General features: G+C 43.9%; 1 protein-coding gene across 3 annotated transcripts in view; it reads left to right on the top strand.

Moving 5' to 3' along the window:
* The window catches only part of plxnb1a (plexin b1a), a 47,868-nt gene that overhangs the window by 25,615 nt on the left and 7,253 nt on the right, over window positions 1-15,000 (top strand). For 2 of the 3 annotated variants that reach the window (XM_042098983.1, XM_042098984.1), the window contains exons 8-29: window positions 170-326; window positions 911-1,019; window positions 1,893-2,001; window positions 2,472-3,155; window positions 3,827-3,961; window positions 4,806-4,928; window positions 5,188-5,281; window positions 6,016-6,182; window positions 6,531-6,682; window positions 6,990-7,095; window positions 7,302-7,438; window positions 7,864-8,040; window positions 8,454-8,670; window positions 8,980-9,225; window positions 9,407-9,583; window positions 9,920-10,068; window positions 10,192-10,292; window positions 10,697-10,908; window positions 11,281-11,459; window positions 11,900-11,966; window positions 12,531-12,677; window positions 14,874-15,000. The exon at window positions 14,874-15,000 is cut by the window's right edge and continues 39 nt beyond it. In XM_042098983.1, coding sequence (XP_041954917.1) covers window positions 170-326; window positions 911-1,019; window positions 1,893-2,001; window positions 2,472-3,155; window positions 3,827-3,961; window positions 4,806-4,928; window positions 5,188-5,281; window positions 6,016-6,182; window positions 6,531-6,682; window positions 6,990-7,095; window positions 7,302-7,438; window positions 7,864-8,040; window positions 8,454-8,670; window positions 8,980-9,225; window positions 9,407-9,583; window positions 9,920-10,068; window positions 10,192-10,292; window positions 10,697-10,908; window positions 11,281-11,459; window positions 11,900-11,966; window positions 12,531-12,677; window positions 14,874-15,000 — 3,772 coding nt within the window. The remainder of the gene's footprint in view (window positions 1-169; window positions 327-910; window positions 1,020-1,892; window positions 2,002-2,471; window positions 3,156-3,826; window positions 3,962-4,805; window positions 4,929-5,187; window positions 5,282-6,015; window positions 6,183-6,530; window positions 6,683-6,989; window positions 7,096-7,301; window positions 7,439-7,863; window positions 8,041-8,453; window positions 8,671-8,979; window positions 9,226-9,406; window positions 9,584-9,919; window positions 10,069-10,191; window positions 10,293-10,696; window positions 10,909-11,280; window positions 11,460-11,899; window positions 11,967-12,530; window positions 12,678-14,873) is intronic. The other variant, XM_042098985.1, reaches the window with a different exon arrangement.

The raw sequence follows: 15,000 nt of genomic DNA, 5'->3' as shown, positions 1-15,000 counted from the left end.
CACACACACGCACACACACACACACACACACACACACACACACACACACACACACACACGTGCACACACACACACACACACACACACACGTGCACACCATATTGAATATTGCAGTGTGTGGACAGAATGTGGCAAGTGTTTTTACATCCTTATCTCATGTTCTGTTCAGGTTGTTTTGAACGTTCCAGGCTTGCCCAGTCTGTCCGAAGAGGAAGCCTACAGATGTGTTTTTAAGGACACTGAAACTCCTGCCTCTGTGCAGGGCACCACAGTCACCTGCCACTCTCCAGGCGCAAGGAGGGTTCTATCCATCAGCCAAGGAGAAGGTGGGAGACTAGAGTGCAAATAAAACCGGCATGACTATTCAAATAGTCTTGGTTTATGTGCCCCCAATGATTGCAGGTCATATGTTTTGTGTAGTTCATGTAGAGTTATTGTGTAGGATGAAACCCACTTTGTTCTCTCATTATAATAATGTTGGTCTCAAATATATGGTTTCTATGTCATTAATAGGCATGTGTTTGTCTTTATTGTTGATGTTTTTCATAGTTAGGGGGTGTTTGTTTGAGGCAGCAGAGGAAAGTAGTCATCCAGATGACCTCTGCTTCCTTGGGAAAACAGGAATTGTGGGGACACATTCCAGAAATAATTGAATTTGTTGGTTTTAATTCTGTAGGAATAACAGCACTAAAATCACAAACACAGACTCCTTTCTCATGGTTACAGTGTTCCTGACATCCTGCTGCACCCCACATATTGTTCTTGAGAGAGCATGATAACTAATAATGTTCTGTCGTTAAAAAATACTACTCTTCGAACTGGCACACTGGTGCGCTGAAGAATTCTAAACACTCCTGACACTCACTCCGACATGCTATATGACTGACAAATGCACTCTTGTGTCCTGCAGACTCGGTCACAGTTCCCCTATCACTCCGCTTCCTCAACATCACAGTTGCCAGCCATATGTTTACCTTCTATGACTGTGGTCTGGTCCAACAACTGTCCCCTACTAAGCCGTGAGTGCTTATTTCTTCTATGCACTCCACTTTTGCTGACAATACATCACAATCCCACACATTACACTTAACATTTGAAGGGTGTGTATGAAAGCATATGAGTGTGGATGTGCATCAATCAAAGCAAAAAGGTTGGTCAAGGCTCATTTGAATACAGACTGTAAGGTGTGTTAAGGGATGGGCACCAGGAATGTGAACCATTTGGCGTGTAATCAACCCTGCTGAACTGTGGTTCCATGGAATGAAGGGGAGGCCATGAGAGAGAGAGATGCCAGCCAGGACAGCTGTCACCCTGGCTGGCAACAGTGCTGAAGTAAAGACGCTGTGACAGATGTCGCTGCTGATGAAGGGGGGGGGGGGATGGGAAGAGGCCCCACACATTCCTGCCCTGCAAACTGGAAGGCAATCTGTTAACAAGATCTCCAGCCTAAACTGCTGAAAAGTTATTGCTTGCACTAGTTAATGATTTACATGTACCAGTATGCTAACTGTTACTTATTTTACTTTATATTTGGTGTAGATGTACCCACTGTCTATGGCGATGTTGTGCTTCTAATTTCTAGGCAATTTTACATTGCCATGTTAAAATAGTATACATTTAGATGAAAGCACTGCAGAGAATGTCTGATTTTGAATTCTTCTCTAAACCCACAACCTCTCCTCCCAAACACAAATACACACATGAACTCACACTCTACTTGCTTTCTGCCTTAATTTAGTCTATGCAGGATGAACTTAGTATACAAATGTTATCATTGATCAACTCCAAGAATATCTGACTGATTTGAAAGCCATGACATGTTATACATTCTTCTTTTATGACATTTTATGAGTGATGCATATAATTCAAATGTGTATGTCCTGTCCCTATAGATGCACAGGCTGTGTAAGCAGTCGCTGGAGCTGTAACTGGTGCATTCACCAGCACTTGTGTACACACAAACTAACCTGCAGCGAGGGGGTCATCATTTACAATGAGCATGTAAGTTTTACTCTGCCAAACAAATCTGAAAATCTGAGTTATTTGGTTATACCTACCGACTATAAGTCGCACCAGAGTATAAGTCGCACCAGTCAAAAAATGTGTCATGAAGAGGAAAAAAAACTATATATAAATATATATATATGTTGCACCTGAGTTGCAGGACCAGCCAAACTATGAAAAAAAGTGCGACTTATAGTCTGGAAAATATGGTATATGTGTTGCATGCTCAACTAGTAATGTGGTGGAAATCAAGCACTTCACTGATATGATTGTTTGTTTGTTTTGTGCTGCTGCCCCAGTGTTTTGTCTGGTCCATGTCTCCAGACTAAATATATTATTGTGTTGTGTTTGTCCATATTTATGTATATTACTCTGTTTGTTTTTCCATATTTTGTATTTATATTTTTTTTCTATTTTGTTCATGTCTCGTGTCCATCACCTCCTCATCTCTCCCCTGTGTCAACAAGTTCAAACTCCCAACATCTGGCCCCACAACTACAAAAGCTGTCAATAGATTAGCCTCAACCACACAAAGTCCGACAAATCCGACCACAGGAGTTCACTCAGCAACTGAATCGGGAGCTTCCGTGACTCCGTCCACCACCCCAGAGCCCACGCTGGTTCCCACAACGCCACCTCCCACTGCTGCCACCACGGCCCTTCTGCCACCCACGCTGAACCAGGCCACCACTGTGGCCAGCGCGCCCACCGCCACCACTCCTCTGGCAGGGACACACACGACAGAGAGCGGGCACGCTGCCGCTGACCAAAGCCTCAGCAACAACAGCACTCGGGTGGAGGAAGTTCTGTGGACTCAAGGTTCTCAAAATGATTCTCTGCAAGACGTTGGAGAAGAGAAGGAAACAACCGATTCATCGCTAGAGGAATCTGTTCTGGACGCTGGAACCACCCCTGTGACAAGTGTAGTGGAGCTTCCACTCGATGAAGACATGATCCCTCCATCCCCTGTCCCAGAGGCTGCTCGCACCACTCCCCCGCCCGTTGAGTCTGATGAGGAGGCTGGGGCGGAGTTGTATGTGTCATCTGCCACAGTGCCCTCTGGGGATGGGGAGGGGGAGAGCAGCCCGCCCGACTTCTCTCAGAGCCCAGACATGGACTACCAGTCTGACTCAGCTGATTTCTATCTACCGGTGAGTCAGTGCATCCATGGAGACTGTGGGCTGAAGTGAAGACTTATAAATAGTCATTCTGGTCGTGTAACCACAATGAATACAGTCAGTCTGGGCATTCAGAGCTTCTCCACTGCTGATAACTGAAGTTGATCTTTAAAAAGGAGTGAAACGTCTGTCATAAAGTTAGATAAGCAATAAGCATGAATCCTTATTTTGCCAATCATTCCATTGTATTTCTGTTTAAGTTTTGCATTGTTGTCTTGGTGCATGTTGTGTATTCTTCTGGTAAACATGTTGCTACAGCTACTTCAACATCAACAGGCATTGCCCATAATCTTTCAAAAAGCCTGCATGCACCATTTGTTGTGTTTGTGTCATTTTGGTCATTTGTGTGTTTCACTGCATAGTGTTCTGTACTGTAGCATCTGTCCCTTGGCTGCACAATCCTCCAGCCATGTGATGGGTGTTTCTTTAAAAGGGCTGAATGTTTACTTCTGATTTACTTCTGAGAGTTAGAGCGCAGCGGTTCTGTGTGTATCACTGATCATTGTGGAGATTTGAGTTTGCTAAAGTTTTTTTTAACTCATGGTGACATTTTGTGACACTCTTTTTTTGTGTGTGTGTGTGTGTGTGTGTGTGTGTGCGTGTGTGTGTGCGTGCGTGCGTGCGCGTGTGTGTGTTCCACACAGGGGGATGAGGGCTCGTTTGTGAGTGGAGGCTCTTATGCCTGTCCCTGTGTGGAGAGCATTCAAGGCTCCTCTCTTCTGCCGGTCAACATGGACAGGAAGATTACCCTCACAGGACGCAACCTGCATCTGTACAAGGTAGCATCCCCTCTACCACGGGATTAAGCTATTGAAGTAGAGTAGCCTATCGTTCATTCAACTCTTCTGTGGATGAAGCAGTTCTAGAATTAGAATGTTTTTGGAGTATTAGACCAGTGGTTCTTAACTGGTCTGGCTTTGGGACAATTTCCCAAATTTCCCATGATCATCACAATTTCTCATGATCATCACTTCGCGACCCATATGTGGTGAGCTACATGCTAAGACACGTGAAGTGCCTGTAGGCCTACTTGTTGGAACATGCTGATGTTTGGCATTACATTTGTGAAGTCTTCAACTCTTAATGTCACCTTTCAAAGTAGGCTACTCGACAGGTTTGTCTTTGAAAGGGGTGCTTGATTTCCATGTGGCATGTTAGTTTTGATGGTTTCATGCTCTCATGTGCCAGCAATTCACTGCACACCACACACTGGGGTTTGTCCCATTTTGTCCTCAATTTAAGTGAATCCATATCCTACTTCAAACATTCAAGGTCGTAGCCTACTTGTGTTTACTGCTAAAGTGATATCTAACATGACCTGTCACATAAACATTGTCTATCCATGTCCATGGCAATGACCGACATACAAATAAAGTCTATTAAAATAAAGGTCCAATATTAGATCTGATAAGGCAGCATTTTAAATGAGCAATTTCAATTTTTTTTTAAACCCACCCAGAACGGTTCTGCGACCCACTTTTGGGTCCCGACCCACCAGTTAAGAAACACTGTATTAGACCATATTATGTACCTCACTACAAGTCTGTCTGTGTACATTTTAGCATGGCAGCAGTTCATTCTAAGTATTTTCGTTGGTTTGCAATCCATTCCATCCTCTGTCAGGATGATGAGTTGGACTATGAGTGTGTGCTGACCGTAGAGGGACAGGCTGTTGTGGTGGACGCCTTCGTCGAAGCGGATGAGGCACAGTCCTCCTTATTCTTCATCACCTGCCAACTGCACAAGGTTCTGCATTCTATATTTCCTCTCATTTTCATCATGTAAAATTGACGTCATGTGTTTAAATGTGTTAATATGTTTACTTTTCTCTGGGCGTTGATAATAATATAATTTGTATAAATCTGGGTAAAAAAAGAGGAAAAAAAGACATTTGTATAGACTATATTTTCATCCCAGTGATATCAAATCACTTAATGTGCATGTCTGTGATGGTCGGCACATTGTGAAGGTCGGTTGTGTTGTGTTGTGTTGTGTTGTGCTCTAGTATTCCTACTCGGCTGTTGTGGAGGAGTACAGCGCTCTGGTCTCTGTGAGGAGGAGGAACGCCTTCCATATGGACACTGTCCAGGACCTGCACGGTGAGATCAAATCAGTGGTCAGGCACTGACATGCAGTCAATCGTTAAAAAGCATTAGAGTGTGGACGTCAGACACATGACAGGCCTCAGATGACAGGCTTCATATGATTGCGTCGTATGCAGGATTTTCTACCTGGCTTTGTGTCTACAAACTTTGATTTAATGAACTGTGTAAATCCTTGTTTTGGTTGCCATGGCTCTATAAATCTTTGCCACGATAAACAGTTAAGAATCTTAATTTCCAGCACAAGACACATGCTCCATATATTACATGTTAAATCTTTTGTGATGTTCAGGCAATGTAAAATTCAACAGAGGAACAACTTGATTACTGTTGTTGACTCGTCAGAGCTAGCTAAGCATGTTGAAACATGAAAGAATAAACACAGCAGAGCTTTAGAGTATTTGGGCAATAGTAGGGTTGTGTGAGGAGTGGCTTCTCACTCATGCATCTAGTACAGGTGAACAATACAATATAAAGCCTGCCTTACACCTTGCTGGTGCACTGTGTCAACACATGTAGCCTATGATTCCACTCCATCTGCCCCATACAACATTCATGAACAGCTCCTGAGGCAAAACACCCCTGACATTAATTGTCCATATTGATTTTCCTCTGACAAATGACTTTACTGTTCTGACAAATGAAGGCAATAGTGCATGTAGAAAACAACTGTGTTATACAGCGCGCCGTGCAGACTGACCCTGTTTTCACCTTGTTTTTGACCCTTGCAGTGACTCTGTATAACTGCTCGGTGGGCCGCTCGGACTGCAGCCGCTGCCACACGGCGGATCAGAAGTACGGCTGTGTGTGGTGTGGCGGCGCGCTCTCCAGCTGCCTCTTCGGCGACTCCTGTGCGGACGAGGTGCAGCAGACATGCCCAGCACCTGTCATCCACCTGGTGAGCTTTTGGCTTGCTGTGCCGTGCCAAGAATGTGGAAGTTGTTGATCCAAGAGTTTTCAGATTATTATCCAGTCAGTTTCAAACAGCAGGCACTCTCAAATCCCCAAATCAAATGCGTCATAGTCATGGATAATTAATTTGCGGATGCATTGATGTGGTTGTGGTAATTATATGCAGTAAAAAGGGTGGATATATATGGAAGTACAAATGTGTTAAAGTTTTCAAAGCAAAATGACATGATATAGATGAAGAAATCGCATCTAGTTATACCATAAGATTGGGTTTTAGTGTGGAGATCAGTTTGGCTGTGTTGTGTTTTTAAAAGCTTTAATTCACTTGTTTCAGATTGAGCCTCTCTCTGGCCCCATAGAGGGTGGCACCACTGTCACCATCTCTGGCTCTAACCTTGGACAGAGAGCTGAGGACATCCAGCACTCTGTCACCCTGGCTGGGGTTCCCTGCAATGTCATCCCAAGTAGCTACGAGGTCTCATCGAGGTAACACACAAGCACTCCTGGACATTTTATATATGATAAATTCAGAAAGATGATTGATCATGATAAAAAAGCAAGTTCTTTGTAGACAAAAGGTTTGCTCTTTAATGTAAGTGATTTGAAATAATATGACAGATGTTATTTGACATATGTTATACAATCATCCTATTATTTTTGTGGTTGTATAGGGTATTCAGGGGCTGCTCTTGGTGAAGTTTTAGGTCAGGGTTTTTGAACAATGCGTCACGGGCCACTGAAGGCAACACTCATTAGTGGAGGCGGATGCTTCATGGTGTCCTTTGTTGTGCAGGATTGTGTGCGAGACAACAGCCAGTGGAGGGGAACGAAGTGGCCAGGCCTCAGTGGAGGTCAAGGACGGAGGAGTCGGCCTCTCAAAACAGAGGTTCCACTTCCAGGTCTCTATTGCTGTACCTGTGTTATCTCTGTGCTGTATTAGGGTGGGTCGATTAGCTCACACAAACTGAGCTGAAAGGTCTCAGAGGAACGTGTTTATGATGTGTCATGAAATATGAGCCAGAATTATTTATGGCTTTCCTGTTCACTAACCACATTATTTGGTACGGTCAGTCATGTTGTCCACATGTCTGTGATGTCATCTCAGGATCCGACGCTGACGGACGTGTTCCCTCAGAGGGGCCCGCTGGCCGGAGGCACGCTGCTCACCATCACTGGCCAGAGCCTACGCACGGGCAACCTGCGGGACATCGCCGTTCTCATCGGAGGAGTGCCCTGTGCCATGTAAGATTCACATTGTCAAGCAGAAGCATATCCCTTTAATAAAAACATGAATACTACAATTTAGTCTCAGCAGAAGCATATCCCTTTAATAAAAACATGAATACTACATTTTAGTCTCAGCAGAAGCTTATCCCTTTAATAAAAACATGAATACTACATTTTAGTCTCAGCAGAAGCTTATCCCTTTAATAAAAACATGAATACTCAATTTTAGTCTCAGTCAAGTAAATAATTTATCTTGTACGATGATTTATAAATATGAACAGACTACATGATCATCACATTTAACAACATAGCAAATCATGTTGTGAGTTCCTCTGTTTAAATGTTTAATCAGCACAACAAAGCCTATTGGCTCACCATACTAAGACATCATATTATTGTATTGTGTCACTCTGTCTTACCCTTCTTCCCTTTCTCGGCAGTTCCTCTGAGGTGCAGGATGATCACATCGAGTGTGTGACCGGCAGCAGCAACAGGACTGGGGAGTACAGTGTGGTGGTTCGCTTCAATAGGGCAGAGCGCCATCTGCAGGCCGTTCCCTTTCATTACTGCCCTGATCCTAATGTCACACAGGCGGCTCCATCCAGAAGCTTCCTCAGGTGGGTCTGTCATTTTTCGTCTGTTTCTCATCTGCCGTCTTTCCATATTTAGCTGTAAAAGCTGACACGTTAGTCCCTCTATCCCAGTATTTCCCAAACTTTTTTTCTGGGGACCCACTTTTTAAAAATGACAGACCATCACGACCCATTTCACTTCAGATCTAACATGCAACCACCAATATTGTTTTAGGTCTCAAACTTTTCTATGCCACCCCACAATTCTGCAATCTCAATTTCACATGAAACAATGTTAAATATTTTCAAAGCTGTAAAAACTCTCGCTCAGTTTTGTACAAATACACAACCTCAGGTTTTCCTCATCCTGGCGACCCAAATAAAAATCTCCTGTGACCCACCCGGTGGGTCGCGACCCAGTCTTTGGGAACCAATGCTCTGTCCTGTCTGTTCTCCAGTGGTGGGCGGACGATTCGAGTGTCTGGACACAACCTGGACGTAGTTCAGAAGCCACGGATCCGCGTGACGCTCACGCCACTCACGCCTCACGCACAGAAGAAAAAGAAAAGGAAGAGGAGGAAGAGTGAAGAAAGGGAAAGTAGGCCGCTCAAAAGGTTACGCCGGATTGTTCCGGAGCCTGGCTGTCCGGAGGGAGTACTCTGCACAGTGAAACAGGTGGACATGATGTTTCCTACGTGTTATATTCTCTCTTCTAAATGTCAGTTTGGACTGCACTGTGAGAGTTTTTTTCCCCCAGGCCTGGGCAGTAGGAGAATCAAAATAATTCATTGTGTGCTCTCACTTTTTGAAATGTGAATAAATGACCTGGTCTGAAATATGTTCCAGAAGATGCCCTGTCAACATTTAATCAATACACTTGAATTCCTCCAGCTTTTAACCTGATGTCTTTACTAATGTAGCGTCAGACTCATTTCGTTTCTCCTGGAGTCCTACACGTCTAACTCTGTGTTCCTTTAATGTTAGTTTGAAGAGCGCTGTGCGGTGAACAGCTCTTCTCTGATCCTGTGCGGGACGCCAGCTGTGGGGGCGGAGGCACTCCATGCCCAGGTGAAGGTGGACTTCCTGCTGGACAATGTCCTCTTCAGCTTCGGGGCTGTCAGCGGAGGGGATGCCTTCAGCTACGAGCAGAACCCCGTCCTTCGACCGCTCAACCAACACGACCCCAGCAAGCCCTATCGCCACAAGCCTGGCAGCATCATCTCGGTCGAGGTCCAAGGCTCATTTTTACATTCTTCTTACGTCATGTAGAGTGTTATGTCATGTAGATCTGTAAAATGTTCCCTTCAACAGCATGTGTGTGTGACACTTTTTTTTAATATTTAGTATGATGACAATCAACTGCTGGTCTGTTTGACTGTCTTTCTGTGACTGACTTTTGATCCACTTGCAGGGTGAAAACTTAGACTTGGCCATTTTCAAAGAGGAGGTGGTGGCTGTCATTGGAGAGGGTGTTTGTGCCGTCAAAACTCTGACCCGTAACCACCTGTACTGTGAGCCACCTTCCCAGCAGCCCTCAGTGGTGGCATTGAAGAAGCGTGAGGGTGCAGATGTGCTCCCAGAATTCACAGTGAGTCATAATCTCCAGGCTTGGTGTACAGTAAGCTTATAATACGCTACACACAGTGCTATTGTTGTAGCTCCAAGGCTTGGGCTGCTTAGTATAACAGATGGCTGCTCTGACATTTTTTGAAAACAGTTTAGAATGCAATCTAGGCTTTCCATGAACTGAATGTGAAACTAATCTTGCTGTTCCTATAGTTCCTACATTGTTAATCATGTATGTTTCAAAATGGCAAATTTGAGCCCATTTGTGTACACAAGTTTTCCCATCCCTATTCGGTCTTGCTCATATCTGTGCTTTGCTCTTAAACACTGGTCCTCTGGACATCTCTACTGTTCCCAGGTCAGAATGGGGAACCTGAACTTCTCTTTGGGCCGAGTGCAGTACGACACCCAGAGTCAGTCCACCTTTCCTCTGGAGGCCCAGGTGGGAGTCGGGGTAGGGGCTTCCATTGTGGCCCTCATTGTGTTGATCATCGTCTTAATATACAGGTACGAATATTGCTGCATGCCCAGAGTGTTGAAATAGTCAAGCACATTTTTGCCTCATGATGGTTGTCTGGACACTATTTGTATTGCTATTTATTTGAGCCATGTGTCTGTGTTGTGACTCAGGAGGAAGAGCAAACAGGCTCTGAGGGACTATAAGAAAGTCCAGATTCAACTGGAGAACTTGGAGACCAGTGTGAGAGACCGCTGCAAGAAGGAATTCACCGGTGGGCAGCCCCTACAATATCAAATCTCCTAATGCTCAGACTTGCCAACTCACATAAAGAGTATAACAACGATAATGGTTATTTACAAAAATGTCCAACCCTTTTGGTTTAGTGCACATAGCATACTTAAAATAATTGGCAGGCGGGGATGCTCAACGCTTTGGATGTTTACTGCTTGGCTAGTATGGCATGACTGTGCTGAATGTTTACTTACTTTGGCAACGGCACTCAGAGTTGTGGCGATCTATGTGAAGTATTTAGAAAGATATTCTGAACAAGTGGCTGAATGGAATCTGGAAATGAACTGTGGTGTTTTAGTAGTTCATTCTCCAGTCTTTGTTAAAAGAATTTGATTATTGTTTGTATGAATAATCAAACTGTGCTCTATGCACCTTTGTGTGCAGACCTGATGACAGAGATGATGGACATTGATCTGGTGGGATCTGGGACCCCAATCCTGGACTATCGTACGTACGCTGAGAGGATCTTCTTCCCTGGCCATAAGGAGTCGCCACTCAGGCGAGATCTGGACGTCCAGGAGTGTCGCCGGGCCACAGTGAAGCAGGGCCTGGTGCAGCTCTCCAACCTGCTCAACAGCAAACTGTTCCTCACCAAGGTATCACCAGCTTGGTCACCATGGCTAGCGTTACTGAGTCTCCTGTTCGCAATCACTGACCACTTTGGACTGGTGCTACCATTACCTTTGATTTGACACACAAAACTGCTTAACCTCTACTACAGTATGCCAGCTCTTGTTCTCAATTTGTGACATTCACACCACTTCTCTTAAGATCAAATAGAGACAGACAAGAGTTTCACTGTTTCCGCTGATCTGTGTTCCAAAACATGCATGATGCCAATATTGCAGTGCTTCCCATACATTGTCTTATTTGTGGCGGCCCAAAAAACGGTTGAATTCAAGTTAATTCTGCAAACCTACCCCCACAAATAGAATTCAATTCTGTGGGAAACACTGTATTGTCCTCAGTTCATCCACACCCTCGAGGGCCAGCGGACGTTCTCCCCGCGGGACCGGGCCTACGTGGCCTCCCTGCTGACCGTGGCTCTCCACGGCAAGCTGGAGTACTTCACCGACATCCTGAAGACCCTGCTCAGCGACCTGGTGGAGCAGTACACCGCTAAGAACCCCAAACTCATGCTCAGGAGGTGAGAGACAACGCAGTGTCCCGTCACCATGCGCTCATTCTGATTTGAGTTCAACTACGTAATTATTCAACATTCATATATTCATATGTTAACTTATTCATATTCAGTGGATAGGTTTGCTAGCATTTTTGCACAGAATACTTGAGGAGCTTTTGTAATCACTCGTTCAGACCATTACAGTTCTACAGTATAAAGAGATCATTTTGGGTGGTTCTACGGTGGTTCTACGGTATGAAGAGATCATTTTGGGTGGTTCTACGGTATAAAGAGATCATTTTGGGTGGTTCTACGGTATAAAGAGATCATTTTGGGTGATTTGTTCACCCAAATCTAATTGGTGAGCTAAGGGAGCCATAGCTGTAGGTCATCACAGCCGGTGAGCAGAGTGAAGGCTTCGGCTGCCACCACCAACACATTCTCCTGTTCCCCCCTTTTCACAGGACCGAGTCAGTGGTGGAGAAACTGCTGACAAACTGGATGTCGATCTGCCTCTACTCATTCCTCAGGGTGAGCTGCTGCAGAGCTGCACTTTGCTGTCGTGCCGCCTACTCCTTTTCATTTGTTGTGGCACTTTCTGTAAAATAAGCAGTTTTTGGTGGTTTGCAGTGTAAGCATAATGTATGCGTACATGTTTTTGGAGAGTTATTTGAGTTTTCTTGTTATCCTATTCCTGCTATACATAGCTGAATGCTGCATGGCAGGCCTCTTTGAAAACAGATCTAAGCTCAGGCTTGTGCTGTGGAGCTGCTTTGGGCTCTCTGAGAGTTAGCTCTGTGGTCTTAGAAGTGGCTGCTCATGTGTGTTCTGTGTGTGTGTGTGTGTGTGTGTGTTTGTGTTGTGTGTGTGTGTGTGTGTGTGTGTGTGTGTGTGTGTGTGGGTGCGTGTGTGTATGTCTGTGTGTGTGTGTATGTTTATGTCTGTGTGATTATGTGTGTGGGTGTGTTTGTGTGTCTGCGTGTGTGTATGTCTGTGTGTGTGTGTATGTGTATGTCTGTGTGTGTATGTGTTGTGTGTTTATGTGTGTCTGTGTGTGTGTGTGTGTGTGTGTGTGTGTGTGTGTGTGTGTGTCAGGACTCAGCGGGGGAGCCTCTGTACATGATGTTCAGAGCCATAAAACACCAGGTGGATAAGGGCCCTGTGGACGCTGTGACAGGCAAGGCCAAATACACACTCAATGACAACCGGCTGCTCCGCGAGGATGTGGAGTACCGCACACTGGTGAGAGAACACACACACACACACACACACACATCCACACACACACTTTTTAATCTTAATATTTTAAATCACTTGTTGATTATTTACTTTATATAATTAAGTAAATATTTATTTGTATCTGTTCATGCACAGAGTGCATCTCAAAGCGCTTCACAGACAAACAGCATGCTAGAAGGAGCGGCTAAAGATGCCAGTTCCATCGCTGCACTTAGAGACACTATTTTCATCATCATTTAATCCCAATTATGATGTGGAAATGAATCTCAAAAATGTCATGTTATGCAGTACAGCAGCTTCTAATGAGGAAGACAGACAAGGGTGGGTTGCATCAACAAGAATTAGGTTTTATTGACAGTTGCAGTTTTAATAGAATGTTGCAGTTTCGAAGATTCCACCATTCAAGGTTTTAATCTCAGATTTGTTAAGAAAGGCTTACATTTAAATGGTGCAACACAAACACAAACGCCCGCGAGTAAAATACAAAGTGCTACAATTGCCTAAACATCAGGGAGGATGGGGTCTCCCCCACCTGAGAAAGTATTGGTTGGCTTGTCAACTACGGGCACTAACCATTTGGATTACAAATAAGGTGGACACAAGGTGGCTAGAGATGGAGAAATCAGTCTGCTCCTCGGTACCATTGGCATATGCCCCATTTACCAAGAATAAATCCTTAGAAGATACTTAGAAGAACAGATGGTCAAAAACTACTCTTAATGCATGGCGAGAGGTACAGCGAACCTTTGATCTCCCTGGCGACATATCAGGATTGTCAAGTATAGAGTATCTCAAAGATTTTATTCCTTTAAAATTAGACGTAGGATACAGAAGATGGAAATACTTAAATCTAACATTTATCCATCATCTTATTGAGACTCAGAAGTTAAAAACATTTGAACAACTTGTTGAGGAATTTGATATACCTAGATCAGACTTTTTTAGATATCTTCAGATAGGGAGCTTTCTACTCAAGCACCCTCCTGGGATGGCCTGAGGACATTGGGCTCTCCGATTGAGCAGTACTTGATGAAGATTCAAGAGGGAAGACATACAGGGAAACCCATTTCTAATCTATATAATGTGCTATCTAGCATGGAGCAAACAAACACTCTACATGTTAAACATAAATGGGAAAGGGAGCTAGAAATAGAAATTAGTGAGGAGAGTTGGGGCAATATTTCCTTGCAAATACATAGAGTTACCAATGCTGGCATATGGCGAGAGTTCCAATGGAAAGTAGTCAACAGATGTTTTAGAACCCCCCATATACTTTCTAAAATGGATCCCAGCCGAACAGGTGCATGTTGGAGGAACTGTGGGGAAGAGTCAGCAGATCACTCCCATATATTTTGGAAATGCCCTGTCTTAAATAACTTTTGGAGGGAGATATTTGATTTCCTTGATAATATATTTGGCCTTCAGCTGCCTAGGGAACCAGTGTTGGCCATTCTTGGGGATGTTCCAGATGCAGGGATGAATGGCAAGACAAAATATTTATTACATATCCTTCTTGTAGCAGCCAGGAAAACAATAACACTTAGTTGGCTTAAAACAGACCCCCCAAAATGTGAGACATGGAAGTCAGTAGTTAACGGAATTTACATAATGGAAAATATAACTTATAAACTAAGATTACAAGAAGCACAGTTTCTGGAACGATGGACACCATGTTTGGAACTGATGAAGGAGGATGGGACTTAGGCATATTTGGGAAACTTAATTGTCAGGAATATTGTCAGATGTCATGCTGTGCAAAGATGGTGTATAATGGTAAATGTAGCAACTGGACTCATTGTTTCTGGACTAACCTTGTACATTATTTTTGGTGTGTGCATTTTTAGTTATTTATTTACTTATTTGTCTTTGGTGTGTGAGATATTCTTTTCTTTGTTTAAACCCTTTTTTTTTTCTTTCCTTTTTGTTTAATATTGGGTTACCAGATGTGGTAAACAACTTTGTATTTGAAAACGAAAATGTCATATTGATGTATATGAATGTGTAATTTTACCCAATAAACATAAAGTTAAAAAAAATAAATAAATGGTGCAACACAACTCAAATGGAAATGAAACCTAGATCAACAAATCCTTGATTAGGCCTAAAGCACGATTAATTTAGTCCTTGTTGGTGCAACCCACACTAAGACTAAGTTCAAACGCTAACTGTGCTCTTCCATTCATTCACTTGTCCACCCAGACCCTAAATGTCTTAGTGACTGGAGGAGGTGCCAATGAAACCCAAACGATGCCCACCAAGGTGCTGGACTGTGACACCATCACCCAGGTGAAGGAGAAGGTTCTGGAACAGACCTGGAAGGGCATGT

The sequence above is a fragment of the Alosa sapidissima genome, chromosome 7 (assembly GCF_018492685.1).
Source record: "Alosa sapidissima isolate fAloSap1 chromosome 7, fAloSap1.pri, whole genome shotgun sequence".
Classification (NCBI taxonomy): domain Eukaryota; kingdom Metazoa; phylum Chordata; class Actinopteri; order Clupeiformes; family Clupeidae; genus Alosa; species Alosa sapidissima.
Note: the sequence above shows the minus strand (reverse complement) of the source record. Positions and strands in the feature narration are given on the sequence as shown.